General features: G+C 36.4%; 1 protein-coding gene across 1 annotated transcript; it reads left to right on the forward strand.

Moving 5' to 3' along the window:
- The first annotated feature begins 13,965 nt into the window (after window positions 1–13,965).
- On the forward strand, window positions 13,966–14,580 carry LOC145131690 (uncharacterized). Its single transcript, XM_079066349.1, has one exon. The coding sequence runs from the start codon at window positions 13,966–13,968 to the stop codon at window positions 14,578–14,580; it is 615 nt and encodes a 204-aa protein (XP_078922475.1).
- The last annotated feature ends 8,244 nt before the right edge of the window (window positions 14,581–22,824 follow it).

A 22,824-nucleotide genomic window follows, 5' to 3' on the forward strand; every position in this document is an offset into this window, starting at 1 on the left:
AGGAAGATGAGTGTGGAGGAGTGTCTCACTAGGAAGAAGGAGGTCTGTGAGGGAGCTGTTGAAGTTTAGTATCGTTTGTTTTTAGAAGTTTGTGTCTGTCTCAAAAATAATGTAATCCTTCAAAATTAATAATAAATAAATGTTTAAATTATATGTTTGATTTTACCTGTTGTCGTGATCCAACTATCCCTCCGTCGCACTGCCTGGTGTTTCCACCAACGGATGGGCAGGGTGTTACAGATTGGTATAAGAGCCTCATGTTATAGCAAACAATTAATTCATTAGGGAATACGAATATAGCCTAGGGCATAAAAACTCTAAAATAGTCAAACCTAATAAAAGTATTATTAATAATCACTGTATGGATAAACTACTATTGGTGAGGTGTCTACACTGGAAAAAACTTGTCGATAGGGTTGTTGGATTTCAGAACAGCTATATGCCAAAATGGTCGTGCCCTTCAAATTTTCTTAACTGGAAGATCCTTTTAGTTTAAAAGTACACAAAGATAGGATTAAATAAAATACCCCAACCAAAAATTAATAAGATAAAGTGTTGTGTTAACTCTTATAAATACACCATCGTATTAAAAAGATTATACATTCAAATCAAAACTTAAGATTTTAGGTCGCACTACCGGGTAAGTCTGCCAATGGCTGGGCAGAGTGTGACATACATTGGTTGAGTTATCCTTCAACAATAGTTATCATACCAGTATTGATCGACCACCCTTCGAAATGCTTTATGGGAGGAAATGTTGGACCCCGGTTTGTTGGGGCGAGGTCGGGCATCGAGTTATAGGGTGTACTAAGGTAGTACTCAAGACCACTGAGTTAGTACAACATGTATGTGATAGGCTGAAGACCTTGTAGAGTCGCCAGAAGAGCTAAGCTGATCGGCGACATTTAGATCTCGAGTTTTAGGTCGCAGATTTTGTACTTCTTAAGGTGTCACCTTGGAAAGGTTTCATTTGGTTTCGGTAGCGGGGCATGTTGGGATCCAAATACATTGTTCCCTTCAGGTCAGTTAGATCTTCTTGATGAGCATAGTAAGATTCACAACACTTTTTATGTCTCTTAATTTTTAAAGTGTTTAGATGATGATTTCGCAATGGTTCCTTTGGATGATATTCAGGTTGATTAGTGATTGAATTATGTAGAGATACCGATTGTGATTCTTTTCAAGAAGGAAAAGACCTTGCACAACAAGGTGGTGATCTTGTTAAAAGTACAGTGGCAACACCGGAAGGGTTTGGAGTGGACATGGGAACCCGAGGAGGAGATGAGGGATGACTACCTAGAGTTATTTGTAGCAGCGGACTTCGAGGACGAAGTCTGATTCAAGTGGGGGATAGTTGTAATAGTAGGAATTCGAAGTATAATTAATTGACATTTATTTATGAGTTTTATAGGCCACGAAGTAGGATTTGCATCCTCAGGACGTGGCATGGCGAAGAGTATTTGAGAAGGAATTTAGTGCCATACGACATGGCATCTTCTCTACCATGTCGTGACGACCATTTGAAGGAAAAACCCTAATTTTTTTGGTCTTTGGGACCTATTTAAAGGAAGTTATAGCTAGGGTTTTCTCCACCCTCAGTCTCCATTACCACCAAACGACACGTTGTCCAAACCATACCCCTCATGAAGCTTTTTAGCTCATTTTTTCAAGTTTTTGGTGGTTTTCAAGGTTGAACAAGAAGTTTTGGTGCTTAGTTTCTTCGAGAAATCCCTTATCATCCTTGTATGCAGGTTCTGGACTTCTTGTAAGTCCTTAAACTCTCACCTTTTTCATGTATGCTTCTTGGACGTGAGTTTGTAGGTGTGTGCGATTCTTTAGCCGAGAATGAGAGTGAGCGGAAAAAAAGAGGAGGTGGCTTTCATGATCGGAAGGAGGGGATGGGCTACTCTAGAGGGAATGTGGAGGAAGAGAGGTGGTTTGTATGGTAAAAGAATAAAAAAGTAAGAGGTAAGGTTCTTTTCTCTTATTCATTCCTTATTTTCTTCTCCTTATTTGAAAATCACAATCACCAGCACCACCATTGGTGGTGGCATCCACCGATGGCCACCCTGTCATGGTGGCAAAAGGTGGTGGTGCTCCTTACGTATGTGGGTCAAGGGGAGGGGTGCTAGGGATCTTTTGATACAAAAAACCTAACCCTATTGGATAGTTTTACTATTCTAGCATTGTACTTTTAGAGTCCTTAAAAGGTATTGTGCTTTCAGCTCGGGTTTAAAACCCATATTGGTGTTTTTATGTCGTAAAATGTTATGCTAATGTAAATGGTATTGCTTCCAGAAAATAAGTCATTTTGGTTAGGCCTTAATGTGTTAAGAAGCCATTTAACCCTTAATAACCAAAGTTGGAAATGTTGTAAAATTAACGAATATGCCTATATTTTAGGAAAATTCTAGAACAATCATCGAGAGTCAGAATTAGGTTCCGTAAACTCTCAAAGCTTAGAAATTTAGTCTACTTTGTCCCTGCTTTTCTCCCAGACCTGATATAGACCCTGCTTTTCTAGAACAGGCTACGATTTTGGGTTAAAATCTAAAAATTTAACTCGTAAGTCCATTTGCATATCTAGTGAAAATGAGTAGCTATATATTAAATTTAATTGATATTATTAGGAGGTTTGAAGGGTGACCTAGTGTGAGTGAATCCCAACTGCTTTTGGAGGTTGCTCTTGCTATAGGAGGTGAGATAATCACTACATTGTGTTGTATTGTATTTTCTTTATGTTGGGTCGTGTATGGTAAGTATTGTTTGTGTGGATAGCACTAGGTGAGATTTGAATCTAGTAATATTATGGTTTCCTTCACATTCTGAGGATATTAATGGTAGGACTCGGTGTATCCAAGTGGGGATCGGGCCTAGCCAATGTGTCCCAAAGGCTCAAGGATCTGAGCAAAGGGGATTGGGCAAGACCAATGTATCCCAAGGGGTTTGGGTACGGGGGTTTAGGCTTAGCCAAAGTATCCTAAAGGCTTAATGTACTGAGCAAGGGGGATCGGGCCTAGCCAATGTGTCCGAATAATAATATGTCTGTTACTGATTCGTTCGTTGACATGCATGTGTGTCCCAATAATAATATGTCTGTTACTGATTTGTTCTTTGACATGCATGTGCGGTTATGTGTTTGATACCACTTTATATGTGTATGGCGGTAATGATTATATGATATGATACTGTGTATGTTTGGAATTAACTAAACTTTGTGCTTACCCTTTTTCCCTTTATAACATTGTTTCAGGTATACAGGATGGTCGGACATGATTGTAAGCGCGATGTTGGTTTTGAAATTTGAGTAAATGTGTTTCATAAATTATGGAATTATAATTGATAATGGTTTTAGTATTTGATCTTATCTTGGGTTTTAAATTTTAAATTTTCATTTAATAATAAATGTTTAATGAATTATTTGTATTATTTAAAAAGTTCGATTTTTTTTTGAAAATTTGGGATGTTACAAGTTGGTATCAGAGCACAGCTTGAGAGAAACAAGCTCAACTTGGTGAGTTCTGAACTCAAGTTTTTAGGTGAAGGGTTATTTTATAATATAAATTTTTGGGAAAACTACAATAAAGTCGTTACATATTGGTCTCATAATCGCTTTAGTCCTTATATCTTTTTTTATTCAATTAAATCCAAAAAACCGGTAATCGAATTCAATTTAATCCTTTTACCCGGTCAACAAATCATCCAACTTTCAAAATCTACATTTCTGGCCCAGATTTCAAAATTTATTACAATTTTGGTCCAAAATTTACACTTTTTGCCTAGATTTTTAATTTTATTACAAATTTGGTCCAAAATTTACCCTTTTGGCCCAAATTTTAGAATTTTGTTATGAATTCATCCTAACTTTAGTTGTTTTTACAACTTTTTTTCTCAAAATTTTGTTTCGAATATGTTTTTTCTTTATAAAATCATATTTGTACACAAAAAAATATATTTTCACATAAAAAATCTTATATTTTCTATATAAACACTTTTTTTTTTAAAAAAACGTTTTTGTATACGAAATACCTATTTTTAAAAATAGGTATTTATTAAGTACATAAATATATACACATCCATTTTTATAAAAAACATGTATACAAACATGTATTTTACAAAAAAAAATGTATAGAAACACCTATTTTATTATAAATACATTTGTATGCAAACACATATTTATAAAAAAAATGTAAAAAAAAACACCTGTTTCATAGTAAACATATATATATATATATATATATATATATATATATATATATATATATATATATAGTGTTCGCTACTCGGCCCGTTACCGAGGCGAGTTACAGAATCCTAAGTACTCCCCGATCGGCCTCTTTACTGAACTGAGTAGTGTTGTAAAATACGGTCAAGTCGGTGATTAATATGTATAATATACTTCATAATTTATTATTTAACACATACATGTGATTATTAGTACATATATATCTTAATTTTTCAGTAATTATTCACGAAGTGAGACCATTATGTGTTTTTTAGGTTTTGTATATTCACATTTATCTAATTTTGTTATATATTTCAATCAACTTATGATTTTAACTTATGATTTTGACATATATAATTCCCCTAAAAATATTTCTACATGAATTGCCGAATCTGAGTACTCCCCGAGTACTCCCGGGTACTCGCTACTCGGTAATCGGCCGAACAGTTACCGAGTAACGAGTTCTGCAACCTTATATATATATATATATATATATATATATATATATATATATATATATATATATATATATATATATATATATATATATGTATATATATATATATATATATATATATATATATAGGTGTGTATCTATATTTCTTATAAAATCGTGTTTGTATACATTTCTTTTATAAAAAACATGTTTGAATAACTTTTTATATAATACGTGTTTGTATACATTTTATATATAAACGTGTTTGAGAAAAAATGCATTTATTACAAAATAGATGTTTATAATATATATATATATATATATATATATATATATATATATATATATGTTTTTACAAAAGAAATGTATAAATTTACTATGAAATAGGTGTTTTTTTACATGTTTTTTATAAATATGTGTTTGCATACAAATGTATTTATACTAAAATAGTGTTTGTATACATTTTTTTTGTAAAATACATGTTTGTATACATTTGTTTTTATAAAAACGGACTTGTATATATTTATGTACTTAATAAATATCTATTTTTATAAATAGGTATTACGTATACGAAAAAAGTTTTTATTTTATAAACACTTTTTATATAGAAAATATAAGATTTTTTATGTGAAAATATGTTTTTTTCGTATAAATATGATTTTATAAAGAAAAAACATATTCGAAACAAGATTTTGAGAAAATTTTTTGTAAAAACAACTATATTTAGGATGAATTCATAACAAAATTCTAAAATTTCCGCTAAAAGGGTAAATTTTGGACCAAATTTGTATTAAAATTTAAAATCTGGGCCAAAAGTGTAAAATTTGGACCAAATTTGTAATAAATTTTGAAAATTGGGCCAAAAATTTAATCTTTGAAAGGGTGATGACCTGTTGACCGGATAAAATGGTTAAATTGAATATGATTACCGGTTTTTGGGACTTAATTAAATAAAAAAAGATATAAGGACTGAATTGATTATGAGGTCAATATATAAGGTGATCGCAAGCTTTGTTTGTATGAGAACTAAATGAAGTATTTGGATAAAGTGATCGCAAGCTTTGTTTGTACAGTCAGTCGGTACCAGATGAAGAAAGGAAAGTGTTCAAATCTTGTTATTGTTTTGAATGTTAGAATATCATGTATATGCTAGTATAACATGTTAGTTTTACTGATTATTTGCCGACTGCTTTCGTGCTTTTCTTCTTAATACTAATTAGCTATCAAAATAATATGTTAAGTTGCACGAGCCTATAATTATGGGGCCTTAGATTGTTGGTTTAGCTCTATTTCACAACTCTTATTTGAATCTAACCCTTGTAGTGTGAGATCTATTAGTCAAAATGCTTCTTAATTTTAGTTGCATGTAATAGTATTCGCAAGGTAGTTAATTAGAATTAATAGGAGTTTCTTTTCGGTGGAATAGTAGGGTGGGGTGGGAGTCCTGGTGAGCTAGGATGAGTGTTGGAATGTGCTGGTGTAGGGCAGATCGCTAGAGTCGTCGGTGAGAAGTGACTTGGCTACTTTGGGATGCACCATGGAGTAGGCATGGATCTTTGTGGACGATAGTAACAGGGCCCCTGCCATTGAATCATAGTATCCAAGCTTGAGCCAAGAGAAGTGAAAGGGGAAACCAAGGAACTGTATGAGTGATATTAGCTATACTTGTATGTGTTCTATAGCATTATTGTAATAATTTCCATTTTGTTTCAAAGTGGTGACGACTAGGAACACTCCTGATTTTGGCTTTGGTTATGGATTGAATGTCCATGAGATGAAGCAAATGATAACAACAGAGACACACGATGCAATTCAAGAGGTGATCCTAAAGATGTTCGTCGAGATATGTGACGAGCCTGTATGCATGATGGAGGGAAGGTTTGCGGATATGCCAATCGTCGGGGTGCCCAGTCCCAACTAAGAGTATTCATGTATCGACACTTCTCAACTTGTTCCCCTTAGGAGTTCAAATGGGATTTTGATGCAAATGTGAATCACAACCTTTCACAGTCAAAGTCACTTGTTGGATGCGACCGTGTGCGAATGGATGCAGACAATCGTAGTGGATGTGAAACCCAGAAGATTCATTGCGAATACGAAGCTTGGGAAGGTGACTACGAACGACTAGTCATGGATTTTGGATGTGAAAGTTTAAAATGTGAAGAGTCACGTGTACATGCGAAAGTTTAAAATGCGAAAGTTTAACTGGAAGGTTCTAGAGGCGTGTTTGGTTTATTTTTAGCGTAAATAAGCCTTTGCAAGGAAGTTTCTTTTTATTTTGAAGTTTCCTTTTATTTTAGAGTTTCCTTATTTTTTTGAACCTTGTAAGGCTATAAATAGCCCTTAGTAGAACCTGTGGAGAGAGGATTGTTTTGCTGATTTCGAAATAAAGAACTTTGTTTCATTTGAGTTGCTCACTCGCTTTTTGTCAATTCTAGATCGTGTTCTAGGTTGATACGAACTCAAATCAATAGGTCTTCATTTGTTTTCATCGATACTCAATCTATAGGTCTAGATTGTTTATCACTTATATACTTTTTGATTTCTTGTTGCATAAGTTAATTATTTGTTATCGTGTTCTTGTCTTTAATCATGAATATTCCGATGCATTCTAAGTATTTGAAATCAATCCCTCCATACACGCATCATAAGTGGTATCAGAGCCTCAGATTTTGATTTTACTAACGAATTTGTTTGATTGATTGTCTTGTTGTTGGTGTTTTGGAAGTTGCATCAAGAAACCATGAATATTGATGATCCAAATTTCATTAACTCATTGCGTGAAGCCTTGCATGGTTTGCTAGATGGTGGAGAAAGACGGTGTAACATCCTGTATATTAAATAAACAAAGGGATAAGAGTTAATATGAATAGAAACCCTAAAATCATTAATAATTTAGCAAGGTGTTGGTTTCGAGTAGTTAACCGTAATAATTTTAGAAGTTTGGGGTTAAAAGTGTAAGTTTCGGATTGGTTCCGTAAATATTTATGAAGGCAGGGACTACTTGGTAACTTTTGGGACTTAATTTGAATAGATTTTGGCAAACAAGGGCTAAATGGTAAATTCCGGATTCAATTTGTAAAGAATTCTGAGGTCAGGGGCTATTTGGTAAGTTTTGGACTTAGATTGAAAACAAAATTGTGAGGAGCGACTGAAGTTGGATATTTGGATGGAAGTTTGAATAAACACGGGATTGACACCTGGTGATCTATCTTTCCCGTCTTAAGGTCGCTTCCCCCAAAACCCTAACCCTAAAGTGTGTTAGCCACCACCTTATGTTCTCCTCACAGCCGCCGCCTGGTTAAGACCAATTGGCTGCCTCCTAGCCGTTGTCGGAGTCGCGAGCCACCTGCCATGCTATCTCAGTTGACGCGGACGGTGAAGAATTGTCGAGACAGGTGTGGATGTTGGGCAATAGAGGCCGAGTGTCACACCCCCGAACCAGACGACGGAAAAGTCCGGGGGCTTGTGCGTGACTTCATCTTGAAATATCATCACAATGACTATAAATGAAACATAACATCATCATCACCATGCATAATATAATACAACTGCAATTGTTTACATCAAGTACAATCTTTTAAATTACATGACCAAAACATTCAGTACAAAATCCCATATTCTTGTTGATTCTTCCGCTTAACGAATCCCTGAGAATACAAGTTATTTTGAAAGCGTCAACATATATAATGTTGGTGAGTTCATAAGCATGTTTGAATGAAAAGTTTTGTATGGTTCGTAAAACACCAGAAAATCCGATATTTTCTGTAAAGTAGTTTGAAAGTAATGTGTCAAAATCAAGTATTAATGCATGTGTGTTTGCTGCTTTTGGAATGTATAAATAACAACAATGTAATCCAGATAAAAACCCTGTATTTTCTATTGTAAGTAGAAGGTAATGTATAAATGTATTTATTCCAGAAAATCCGATATTTTCTGCTTATAAAAGTATTGTAATCATAAAATTTCCAAGACCGAGTATCGATGTATGTATGTTTTTTTAGTATCGTCCAGATTTGTATAAATATACCGAAATCTTTGATGAAGTTAGTCTCTAAGTGAGCCATTACAACGATGATTGATAATGACTAATTCGCCTGTCTTGGCCTTTTCAGGCGCCAGTTTTGATGTAGGTAAGGTTTGTCGCCCTAGACTCGCCTAGTCTAGCTGTAGCGAACAGCTAAGGCGTGGGGGGTCACCCCGTATAGATCTATACACAAACTCCCGCTCTCCCTCCAGGAAACTCTGGTTATAACTACAGGCTACGATCATACACTCAAAGGTGTCAACCGACAAATCTCACTAGATTCTTAACTTATTCACGAGTAATGTATTTCACCAAGTATAATGTTTACGTGTATGTTTTAAATTTTCAAATCCAAAAGTATGTATATGAATATATGAAGTTCAATAAATATGTAGAGGTATAACTAAGATCCACTAAGCATGTGATTTTCAGTCCAAGCCCAGTTAGCATGTAAATGGACCACTAAGGCCCAATAAACATGTAAAAGGGTAATTTAGGCCCAATAGGCATGTAAATGGACCACTAAGGCCCAATAAACATGTGATCCATAGTTCAGGCGCAAGTTAACATGTAAATGGGCCGCAAGGCCCAATAAACATGTCATGAAAAATATTAGGCCCAATATACACTTAAATGGGCCCTTAAGGCCCATTGGTCATGTAACGAGAGTATTAGGCCCAATAAAAATTGTTATCAATGTATTTCGTCCATTCGTTATTATTTCGTTGTTTATTTTAGCTCGAGGTTTACCAAGACAACAAAAATATCTAATATTTGTAATAGTGACACTTTTGGCCCATTAGACCGAAAATATACAATTTAGTCACATTTTTGGAAAATTTGACACTTTAGATCCCTTAAGACTAAAAGTCTTCAATTTATGGGCTTAATTCAAATATAATGACCATTTGTGGCCCATTTTGGTTAAAATTTTACTTTCAGCCCAAAATTTATAAATATTTACAATTTCGGCCCAATTAAATATAATTTAACATTTTTAACCCAAATACATCTAAATGAATATTTTTGGCCCAAATATATAAATCTTGCTGTTTTCGACCAATTTCTACAAAAATTACATTTTCAGCCCATTTTTCATAAAAATGACAATTTCGGTCCAATTTTATAAAAATATCATTTTTGGTCCAATTTCTATTAAAGTGTCATTTTCAGCCCCTAACTCCACAAATTTACATTTTTAGCTCAAATTTGTATCAAACGACAATTTTATCCATAAAATCAAGATTTTTACATTTTAGGCCCAAGGAAACCGTAATGGCCCATATTATGGCCCATTATGTGAAAATTCTACTTTTAGCCCCTTTAAAGTCATAAATATCATAAAGACCCATTTTTAAAAATAAAATGACTCTTGTGACCCTTATAAAAATCGAAAATAAACTAAAAACCTCAACTGTTTGTTTATGTGCCAAAAATGGTCCCTTTTTCAAGATTTGTTAAGTTCCTTAAGGATCTTTACATGTATATCACATTCATCTTTATAGTAAGTTATATGAAATGTTTTAGTTTACAAACATCACTAATTTTGGTTAGAGATTTTCGAGATCTATAGTGTTTCATCACATAATCACAACTTAAATTAAGAAAACACACATAAGCATGCACAAATACATAGATCTAGCACATATCAACTTGTATTCTCCCCCAAAAATCATATAAAACAGAAAATCAAGGGGTATGAACTCACCTTTGCCTTGATGTTTCGGTTTTGAGGAAGAAATGGAGAGATCTCGGTCTTTAGCAAGCCTTCTTCGAGTGGTTTTCAAACTTAGGAGGTTCTAGGAAGAAAAATCATGAGAATAGGTGTTGATATTGAGTGATTTAGCTAAAAATTAAGTAAACCAACTTAAGTTTACAAGATCTTACCAGAAGAGTGTAACTTGAAGTGATTTTGGATGGAAAACCTTCTTGGAAAGCTCACAATTTCGAAAATTTTGAGAGGATTGGGGAAGATGTTCTTGAGAGTGTATTTGAAGGAGTTTGAAAGTATGTGTGTGTTTGGGTATGCTCTTGGCCGAGAGTGTTATGAAGAGAGGGGGAAAAGTTTTGCATGGAGGGTAATAATCTTTATGGATGTATGTGATTTTATGGATATTTGTTAAACAATTATCTGTAGTCAATAATCTAATCCATCCTTCTTCCATTTCTTTTCTCCCCCTTTTTTTGTCTAATAAACATATTGGGTCGAGAATGGGCTAAGAGGAATGAAGATGAAATTGTTTTGGCCCATTCTTTGGCTTTGCTCGAATTTTATGAAGCCCAATAGTATTTTTCGACCCATTGGGCCCTTATGAAGGTTCACGGCCTAATATGGTAAAAGGTATGGGTTTATGGCCCATTAGGGCTAATTAAATCATTTATGGCCCATCAAGTCCCATTAGAGATAGAATGGATAATTCTAGGCCCAAATGGCCCAAAATGTTATAGTTTCAAGAATTTGGGTCTAATTAGAGCCCAATTACGGTTCCTAGGCCTAAAGTAGTCAAGTGGGAGGCTTATTGGTCCATTTGGCCCAATAAGAGAATCCTAGTTCATAATGAACTTGTATCGGGATTTTTAGGGTTTTCAGCCCTTAGTTGAACATATGAGATGTATTTGAATGAGCATAGAGTATGATATTCGCTTAGAGTACAAGTTATTACACTAGGTGAATAATTACATGAGAGTAGAATTTCCTAGCAATATGCTAGTTGTGACACCGAGGGAACAAATCGCAAATTCACTGCCATTGTTCCTCGTCGGATAACATACGCCTCCTTGTCTCCATCCTTGCTGTCGCCGAGCTATCGCCGCCACCGCTATATCGAGAAGCGCCTGCGGTTGACTCCTCCCCTCCGACTGCCATGCGCCACCGCGAGGGTGGCTGTGATTGGGTGTGCTTCTTGTGTCCAGATGGTGTACTTGTGTGCGTGCGAGTTTTTGTCGGTCGGAAAAGCGTGGGAACCACCATGGAAGCCCACCATGGTGGCCATTATCTTGCTACCACCCATTGCTGTTTTCTGCCACCCTATGCCGCCACCAGCCACCGTAGGAGGTGGTTGTGGGTGTGTATATGGGTGTATGCTCGAGTGTTTTCACGGTTTCTGGTATTTTGGAGGTAGTATGCGTGTTTATGTGGCCGCAAAACCCACCACCACCACCGTGAGGTGGTGGCCGCCGCCGTGAGCCGCCACTGACCACCACTACCTGAGGTGGTAGTGGGTGGTGCTTGGCATAGTGAACCCTAATCGTCCCAAATGCTTGATCTGGACTAGTTGGATGGTGATTGGGCTAGAAACCCTAATTAGGGTTTAGAAAACCCTAATTTTGGGTTTGTTAGTTTGGATTTTACCGAGACCCGCGGTTGGACTGTTAGATGGATATTGTGAATTATGTCCGAATTCATTGTGCGAATGGCCTAGTGGAATGTTGGACTTAATGGGTTAAGTGAGAAACATTTAACCCTAATCGTCATTTTATGTGAAAATCCTAATTTTGCTTGGGCCTTGAGTTGGGCCTTTCTATTAGGCTTTGGTGATTGGGCTATTTATGGGCCATCCAAGAGTAATCATGTGGGCTAGAGTATTTAGATGGGCTTTAGGGTAAGGCCTATATGAGGGCTTGGGCCCAATTTGGAAAATTAGGCCATAGTTGGACCATTAGTGGACTTTTGTGGACCCATTTGCTATTGGGCCTTGGTAGGCCCAATTGGCATGGGGTATTTATGTGCCGGGTTGGTGAACCATATTTAGACCTAATATGTGAGGGTTGGGTATTAAATCCTAATGAGGTTAATTGTGGGTTTGACTCAGTGTTAGAAGCCGAAGTACAACAATAGCATTTATAGGATCTATTCGCCATCCGAGGTGAGTCTTCTCACTATACTTACCCATGTGGTAATTTATGTGTGACCAGAGGGTCTTATTTGTGTTATTGACCGAAGGGTCTTAATTACATTATTGACCGGAGGGTCTTAGTACATTGTAGACTGGAGGGTCTTGCTACACTATTGACCGGAGGGTCTTATTTGTTTATAATGTGATATGTGTTATTGTGCATATTGTCTTTGTGACTTATGATGTTATAGTACTCTATGTATATGCTGATCTTTAGTGCTTATACTGAGACGTGTGATATCATGTATTCTGTCTTGTGATTTATTATGTATTTTATACTGTGCATTGTTGAGATATGACCAGAGGGTCCACCCGAGTTGTGGGACCGGAGGGTTCCACAGAGACACATTGACCGGAGGGTCTTATTCGAGATATAGCCACGAGAGGCTAATGAGTAGTGTGTGGTATTTTGGGACTCACTAAGCTTCGTGCTTACCGTGTTATGTGTTATGTGTTTCAGGTACTTCTTAGGATCACGGGAAGGCGGCGACTCGATTTTACACACGAGATGAAGTTATGTTTCTGAGGATCCTGGATTTTATTCAAACAACTATGAACATGTGTTTTTTATAATTTGACATTTTGGGTATTTTGTGAAATGTGTTGACGAGATTTGTGTGATTTTAAAAACGAAAAATTTGTTTGATAATTTACGGTGTTACAGACGGCAGCCTAGGCGTGGGCAATTTAGGGTTGCTGATGATTGTAAAATCAACGAGTTGCCTAAGTTCGTTGGTGGGGCTGATCTGGAAGCTTACTTAGATTGGGAAAGAAAGATCAACATGATCGTTGAGTTCAAGGAGTTTGAAGATGATAAGTGCTGTATGTATGCAGTTCTGAATTTGAGTGGATGAGCATCATTTCGGTATGAAGGTTTGAAGAATAGAGAGGGTAAAGAAAAGATTACCTTTTGGATATCCTTAAAGAAAAAACTCTGGAAACTATATGTGCCTGCTCATCATAGATCGGCCACATATAGGAGGATGGTGGAATTGAGGCAAGGGAAACTAAGCGTGGGAGAATATACTAATGAAAGTTATCATTGCTTGGAGATGTTGAAAAGGCTGGCAAACAGAAGATGCCACATTTTATGCATGCCCTGAATTACAATATTTTAGGTACAGTAGAACTTTATCCATGTTTTGATTTTGATGCGCTTTGTAGTCTCAGGTTGAAGGTAAAAGCATAAGGGAAGGAAAAGTACGTGGGGAGTTCTAGTGGGGAAGCTGTTAAACCAAAGCTTGGGTAAAATCCGAAGTGAGTTTAAAAGCAACGACTACTCCTATTACTGCGAATATTTCCACTGCGACTTTTTCACACCAAGTGTCGTGTGAAAGACCAATGGTGTAGCTTGATCATTGATGTCGGTAGCTGTACAAACATGGCCTCAAGTGAGATGGTTACAAAGTTGGGTTTAGTCACAACAACCTATCCTAAACCATACGCACTTCATTGGTTAGACGATGGTAATAAAGTTAAAGTGATGAAGCCAGTTCAAGTTGGTTTAATATTGGGATCCTGCAAGGATGAGATTTTGTGTGATTTGATTCCAATTGATACTTTTCATATTCAATTGGGATGTCCTTGGAAATTTGATAAGGATGTGGTACATAGGGGAAGAAGTAATGAGTATGCGTTGAAACATAATTGCAAAAATATTGTGTTTTCACCTATGTCTTCTACATCAGTGAGATCAATGAACCACAAAAAGCCAAGTCTTACTATGATGGCTAGCAAAAGGGAGGTAGAGCATATTCTCAATCAAGGAGAAAAGATCTATGTCATTGTTGTGAAAGAAGACCCAAGGGTGGAGACTGAGAACGAAGACCCGATGGAGGAGGTGAATGTGAAAGTACGAGGTCTAATCACAGACTCCCTAATGGAGTTTTATGATGTTTTCCCAACCGATTTACTACCAGGTTTACCACCAATCTGTGGTATTGAACATCACATCGACCTTGTTCCAGGTACTTCTTTACCAAACAAGGCTGCTTAAAGTTGTAATCCGGAGGAAACGAACGAGTTGCAAAAACAAATTGATGAGTTGATTACTAAAGGCTATGGTCGTGCAAGCCTTAGTCCATGTGCTCTTCCGATCCTACACATGACTAAGAAGGATGGAACATAGTGAATGTGTGTGGATAGTATACCAGTGAGTAATATAATGATCAAGTATATGTTTCCCATTCCTAGACTTGACGATATGTTAGATAAATTGCATGGGTTAGTGGTGTTTTCGAAGATCGATTTTTGAAGTGGTTATCATCAGATTCACATGAAAGAAGGTGATGAATGGAAGACAACCATCAAGACCACGCATAGGTTGTACGAATGGACGGTGATGACATTTGGTCTTACGAATGTGCCTAGTACTTTCATGAGGTTGATGAACGAAGTATTAAAGTCTTTTTGTGGGAGATTCATAGTTGTATATACACCTTGATGATATCTTGGTATATACAAAAGAAAATAAGATCATATGGTGCATTTATGAAAGGTGTTCAATACTCTTAGAACACAAAATCTCTATGGGAAGAAGGACAAATGTTTGTTCTTGCTGGAAAAGGTACTTTTATTGGGTTATGTTGTTTCCAAATATGGTGTGTCAGTGGATAAATCCAAGATCGAAGCAATTAAGTTGTGGCCTACTCATACTATTGTTTCCGAAGTCCGATCATTTCATGGATTGGCTTCGTTTTATAGGAGGTTTATTCGTAAATTTAGTACTGTTATGAGTCAAATCTTATGTTTTTTTTTAAGAAAAGGAGCTTTCTCATAGGGTAGGATGCTCAGAAGGCCTTTGCGAAAGTGAAGGAATTATTGTGTGCTGCTTCGATTTTAGCACTTCCTGAGTTTTCGCAACCATTCGAGGTAGAGTGTGATGCGAGTGGCATTAGAATAGGAGCTGTTCTCATTCAAGGTAAGCGGCCTATCACTTATTTTTTTGGAAAATCTTGGAGGTGCTCGATTAAATTATTTTACATATGATAAGGAGTTTTACGCCATTGTTCAAGCGTTAGATCATTGGAGCCATTACTTACGTGCAAATCATTTTATTTTGCACTCGGATCATGAGTCACTGAAGTATATTAATGGTCAACATAAGTTGAGTACATGACATGCCAAGTGGGTGGAGTTTTTGCAATCTTTTCACTTTTTTTCCAAGCCTAAACATCACAAAAGAAACGTGGTGGCTAATACATTGTCAAGGCGATATTCTTGGCTAGTGACTATGGATGCTCGATTGTTAGGGTTCAAGGAATTGAAAAGTTTATGTGACTGGAATAGATTTTGGAGTTTTGTTTTTAAAATGTGCAGGGGGGCTTAAAGGTTTATTCATGTTACAAAAGGTCTTCCTCTTCAAAAGCAATAGACTTTGTGTCCCGAAGCATGCACTTTGTGCGCTGTTGGTGCGAGAAGCTCATGGTGGAGTGATGGCTGGACACTTTGGTATTACCAAGACTTTTGAGATACTAAAGGAACATTTTTATTGACAACAGATGTTAGGAGACGTGACCAGCATTCTAAACAAATGCATGACTTGTCCAATGGCCAAGGGTTTGTTCAAGTCAGGGTTGTACTCTCCTTTGCCGGTTCCTCAGCATCATTGGGAAGATGTATCTACGGATTTTTGTGGTTGCTTTGCCTCATACTCAAAGAGGTAACGATGCAATTATGGTAGTGGTGGATCGTTTTCGAAGATGGCTCATTTTGTTTCTTGCAACAATATTGATGAGGATGGTAACATGGCTGGTTTATAGTTTAAGGAGATTGTTCGTTTGAATGGCATTCCAAAAACTATTGTTTTAGATCGAGATTCGATGTTTTTGAGTTATTTTTGGAATACATTATGGAAGAAGGTGGGTATGAAACTACTGTTCAATACTTTGCATCACCCACAGATGGATGGACAGACGGAGGTTATAAATAAACCTTTAGGAATGTTGGTGCTAGGGTTGGTGAGTAAGACTTAGAAAGATTGGGATGTGAGGCTTTTACACTCTTAGTTCTCTTATAATCAATCTCCTACGTTCGCAACTGGATATTCGCAATGTGAGGTTATCTACGGTGTCAATCCATATCTTCCCTTAGATCTAATTCTAATGTCAAAGGAAGAATTAGTTCATAAGGATGCTAAAGTAAAGTTGATGTCAATGATGAAATTGCATGAGAAGATTCGTAATCACATTGAAGATGTGAATGCGAACTATAAACAGAAGTCGAATAAGAACAAGAAGCCTCAAATATTTGCTGCTAGAGACTTAGTGTAGGTGCACTTGAGGATGGAATGTTTCCTAAGTATAAGAAAGAAGAAGTTGATACCAATAGCTAAAGGTCCTTACAAAGTGGTGGGACGAGTTAATGATAATGCCTACAAAGTTGAACTTCCAGGTAACTATGGAGTTCATGCCATATTGAACGTTGGAGACCTTTCACCTTATCTTGATGATGATGGACTAGCTGAATTGAGGACAATTCCTTTTAAAGGTGGAGGGGATAATGCGACTGTGAATCGCGACCTTTCGCAGTCTAAGTCACTTGTTGGATGCGACCAGGTGCGAATGGATGCAAACGATCACAACCCATCACAAAGTGTTGAGTAGTGGATGATGTGTATGCGAATCGCAACCTTTCGCAGTCTAAGTCACTTGTTGGATGCGACCAGGTGTGAATGGATGCAAACGATGACAACCCATTGCAAGTGTTGAGTAGTGGATGCGAAACCAGGAAGATTAATTGTGAATGCGAAGCTTGGGAAGGTGACTGCGAACGAATAGTCTTGGCTTTTGGATGGAAAGGTTTAGAATGTGAAGATTCACGTGTACATGGATTTTGCATGGTCTCATATGTCGGTTTAACTGAAGGTTCTGAAGGTGTGTTTGGTTTATTTTTAGCGTAAATAAGCCTTTGCAACGCAGTTTTTTTATTTTTTTTATTTTGAAGTTTCCTTTTATTTTTGAGTTGCCTTATTTCGTTGATGCTTGTATGGCTATAAATAGCCCTTAGTAAAACCTTTGGAGAGAGGATTGTTTTGCTGATTTTGAAATAAAGAACTTTGTTTTTTTGAGTTGCTCTCTCGCTTTTTGTCAGTTCTAGATCGTGTTTTCTAGGTTGATACGAACTCAAATCAATAGGTCTTGACTTGTTTTCATCGATACTCAATCTATAGGTCTAGATTGTTTATCACTTCTATCCTTTTTTTATTTGTTGTTGAACAAGTTAATTATTTGTTCTCATGTTCTTGTCTTTAATCTTGAATATTCCGCTGCATTCTATGTATTTGAAATCAATCCCTCCATACACGCATCAGATTCAAATTCGATTTTCACATGAATACAGGCCACTATGCTTAGGTTTGTAATAAAGACATGTATATCTGTTATTATTGTAGTCAGTTAGGCCATGTGAAGACCGATTGCCCACTATTGATGGTTGATGGGGTAGGGGGAGCACCGAAAGCTCCTACTGTTTCTCCCCTTTTGTATTACTGATGGGCGTGTGGGTATAGTCGGGACAGAGTGGGCACGATGTAGGGCTTTGCAGCTCACTCCAGAGGAGGTGCATACAGATAAGGTAGTGAAATATATATTTTTCTAGTTGCTTTCTTTTTCCCTTTTATGTTAAAATGAAATATGTATGCCTTGCTTGTTGTGTAATTAGATACATTCCTAGTCAACTCTATGCCTACATTAGTGTTGTTTGATAGTGGAGCTACTCACTCATTCGTATCACACAATTTTAGTGAGCGTCTGGGTGGTAGTGTTGAGAGTCTGGGACATTCCCTGGCAGTTGGGATTATAGACGACAGGACGGTGAACTTCACCCAGGTCTTTAAGGCATGTATGATAGAGTTTAGTGGCAAGAGGTTACCGTTCTACTTGATTCCTTACATATAAAGAACTCTGAAATCTGACTTCGTAGGAAGAATTTATGCTTTTTCGAAGTTTCGCGATTAAACAAACACGGCTATACGTATAGTATAAAGTAAATTTTAGATAGGTTGATTATTAGTCTAAGAAATCTAAACAAAAGTTTTAGTGATCATAGAACTGAGAGCGTGCAGTTAACGAACACCTAAATCTAACTCATACGAGGAAGTTATGATTTTTTGAAGTTTCAGCGCAACTGTGTTATCATAGAAATCGAATTTTTGATCGGTTGATTTTTATCCGAAAAATATAAACGAGAGTCTAAGAGCTCGTTAATAGGATTTTGTCGATATAAAGACAGTCGAGAACAGATTTCGTATAAAAATATATGAATCTTAAATGGAGATTAGCAGTCTAAGCCTTATAAAATAATAAATAAAAGTTAAAGTGAGAATTAGCCGACAGAGTCTAAATTAAAGTTGTAGATATCGTCGATATATACATGTGGATATAAAGAACAACAAAAATGGTGTTTGTATGAAGAAGTTACAAATTTTTGAAAAAAGTAAAGTTTTCACGCGCGCCGATAGGAGGCGCGACGTGCACTCACGAGGAGACGCGACCAACCAGGAAATTGACTCGTGGCAGTCAACCAGAGGAGAGACATCGTCACCACGGAGTAACGCGCCTATAGAGGAGTGCATCGCGCCTCCCCCAGACTCTATATATATGGCTGATTTGTGGCTCATTTTCTCACAACTCAAACCCAAATCTCTGTGGTCTTCTTTCACACTTTGATTTCGAATTTTTTGGAACTTCTAAATTTTTTAGCAAGGCTCCATAGTAGCTAGGAGCCCAACAAAAAGAAGTATTCGGGCACGGATTCTGCCCATGCAATTTCTTAGTTTTCGCTAAAATCTCTATAACTTAAGCTACATTTATTTTATTTCAAGTGTAACATATATTTATGTTCACAGTCGACATTATTATGAACCTACAAATAAGATTTATCACTGATTCCAATTATTATAATTGATCTACTTGCGAGAATGATGTCTAAGATGGATTTAGTGAGGTGTTTAAAGTGGGACTTTCACACAGTATACTCTGTATACCAAACGAACTTTACCTTTAATACGATCCTACCTGATTATTCCTTATTTGATAGATCTTGTTGTAGACATTGAGATTAGTGAGGAATCTCGACTATCATTAGTCACCAGGATCATTAGACTCAGACTTAATATTAATCATACTTAGGTCACACCAAAAGAAAATCTAAGGTGTCAGGCGAAGCTCTGCCAAATCACCAGTGGTCAACCTAGGTCAAGTGAGTGCATAGTTCCTTTTATGATCATGATTTTAATACAAGTGTTAATTTAAGTATTAAATAGCTGTTAAAAAGTTTATATGTGAGACATATGCTTATTTCTTGGATTACGTGTGAGAAATGTATTTGATGATATACGATATGCAAACCAGATATGGTTCTTTATGCGTTAAGAGGTATATATTTATTATTACAAGATAATAATAATAGGTATATTATTATAAAGAAAGAGAGAGAGAGAGAGAGAGATAAAACTATGTTAATACCTAAATACTCTATACCAAATATATACACTAAATTAGGATAGTGATGTCTAAATAGAGTTGGTATTAGGAGCTTAGTAGTTTTTCCCATTAATAAGATAAGACTTATTATAGATACCTAATTCAATTAAGTTTGATATTGGGTGTCGCATTCGCAAAATGTGGGTAAGTTAGGAACAGAGAGTAGAGTTATGTTTCCTGACACTTTCATGTGTCAACGATACGAAATATGTACCAGAGTACAAATCGTAATCCTTTCTTAATGACCAGAAATGGTGGGTTAAGATTAGGAAATTATAATGGTATGTCTGGTTATCGTCCAGAGTAATATGACAACTCTTGATCATTATATACGGTCTTGTGAATTACGTTGCTAGTGTGGGTTCATAATGTTGAGAGAAAAACTTGAACAAACGTTAGTAATGAGATAATAAGCTGCGAAATTAAAGTTAATCTCAATGGATCTTGTTAGCTCAACAATAATAATAGTTAAATTTGCGGAAATATAAGGAAATTAAATAGCAACAAGTTTATATCAATAAGCGGTAAACAAGTAGACACTAGGTTGAATCGTAACAAGGTTTGCATGCAAACACAAGTTAGTATAAGATGAACAACACTAGCGAAGAGGAACATTGTTTAAGTATCAGTAAGATAACTTGAAGTATAGAGATGAACGATCTAATATTGATAAACTTTCAGTGATCAATTGATAATTGATAAATTGGTAAGAAATACTTGAAGCGGGAAGCTCTATTTATAGAGTCCCAAAAGTTACAGGAAATGATAAAATAACATAAAGTAAATGACTACGGTGACCCTGAATGGTACAACGTATATTACAATGAATACAAGCAACGTCAGTAAAAGTAACTTATAAAAGTGTTCATGTAAGATTCATCTATGCGGGTTCTCTTCACATATTCAGGTTCAAGTAATGACAAAATTCGTCTCCAGGTTACTTCTCTTCGGGTTCTCTTTGGCAAGGGGTCCTTGGGTCCATTTAGCCGAAGGTGCTCACTTTCTTGTTTCAACAATTTCCCCCAAAGTGACCTCTCAACTATCTTCTTCACTGATTCATTTTGAGGAACTTGATGACGATCCACCAGAACTTCCTCACTTCAAAAAGCCACTTGATTCTTTTTGTGATTTCAAACTTGACTTCTTGAGTAGTATGTTTGGATCTTTGGACCGAGGTCATTGTGACATCCAACTGCTTCTTTGTTAGGTGATGAATGGCTGTCACATGGATGAAGTATTTTGGACCATCTTGAGTCTTCTTGTACACGATCCCTAGCTCCGGGTAGCTTGTTGCACCAAGGGTCATTTCTTGGAATCCATCAGTGATGGTTGGCACGTGGTTGAAAGAAGGAAAATCAAACATGTAGGCAAGAACAGGATGAATTTCTGCATCAATTTTTCCAAAATCACACGCCAAGGCCTTCAAGAATTCACAAGCCCTTTTGAAGGCAATTTTTACCTTTGGATATTTTTCTGCCTTAAGCTGGAACACCCGAGCAATCAGAAATATCTCTTTGTGATTCATGCACACGAAGTCAGCTTGAGATCTGACATACTCACTTCCTCTTCGGGTCAGGGTATATTGGAAAAATTCACTTTTTATGAATTTTCTGACTTTGTAGTTTTTCACCCCGTCAGGTTTGTCGTTGGACTAGATGTTCTCAAATTTATCACTGTGTTTTGCATGGAAGAGGTGAAGGGTTTTAGTATAATTAAACATCCTATGGTGCACATACAACCCTAAATACCTTGGATCAATGTTTTCACTAATTATACATGCAAATGGTTTCCAAGGCATTAAAACTATAACTAACATGCATTTTCATATACCAAATAAGATACTAGTTAGAGTAACATACCTTTTGTGTTGTAGCTTGATTCCATGGAGCTTAAGAGCCGAGTGCCTCAAGTGTGACACCTCAAATGGTTCACACAACATCAGCAACAACTTGGAATAAATTGAGGTAAAAGTTCTTATGCTCAAATCGGCTAGCCCTCTCATACAAACCCCTTAGGGCCGATTTCTTGAGCCATGGGGTCCTTATATATTGTGGCTATTAGGGTTACACTATGTAACTCATGTCTTTCCATATTCTTCATGCTCCATGGGTTAAAACCTCCATGGAGTATCCATGGGTTACTCCATGGGATTAGCCCAATATGAAGAACTATGGATCATAAGCCCACATATATAAGAATGAATGATTTGCACAATCAATCCCCATATATTTAATTAGTGTCTTTTGATCACAGAATTAATTCCAAATTAATTCTTGAACAATACTAATTAAATAATTTGATTTCATATTAATATATTAGAACTTATAATATATTAATAAACCATATATATCCTTTTCTCACAAAAGTCTATCCAAATCGTTCCGATGCCATGCAACCCAAATGGACCATGCCAAGTCGGGTCGAATACATACCAATAATAGTTATGGGCTTAGACATCTAATCCAACAGTCTCCCACTTGGATAAGTCTAAAACTATTATTGTGTATGACTGCAAAACCCAACTAGCAGTCGTAGCTCTTAAAGCCGTTGTCAAACTCTGAACAAATAAATGACGCATCCATTAGATAAGGGATCATATATTCCTCCATTCTATATATCATATGGACTGAGACATGGATTATAATCATTCTCTCTGTCCATCTTTTGTTTCCCGATTTCCGATTTATGATGACTGACTAATTGAACAAATCAAATCAGTCCAGGCCCGGCCAAGCACTTACATTTGTCATCACTAA

Source organism: Lactuca virosa, chromosome 8, assembly GCF_052849685.1.
Source record: "Lactuca virosa cultivar CGN04683 chromosome 8, Lactuca_virosa_CGN04683_v6, whole genome shotgun sequence".
NCBI classification, from domain to species: Eukaryota; Viridiplantae; Streptophyta; class Magnoliopsida; order Asterales; family Asteraceae; genus Lactuca; species Lactuca virosa.

Excerpts from the sequence above, each read along its gene's own strand:
- LOC145131690 (XM_079066349.1), top strand. The coding sequence starts at position 13,966 with ATGGCCTCAAGTGAGATGGTTACAAAGTTGGGTTTAGTCACAACAACC.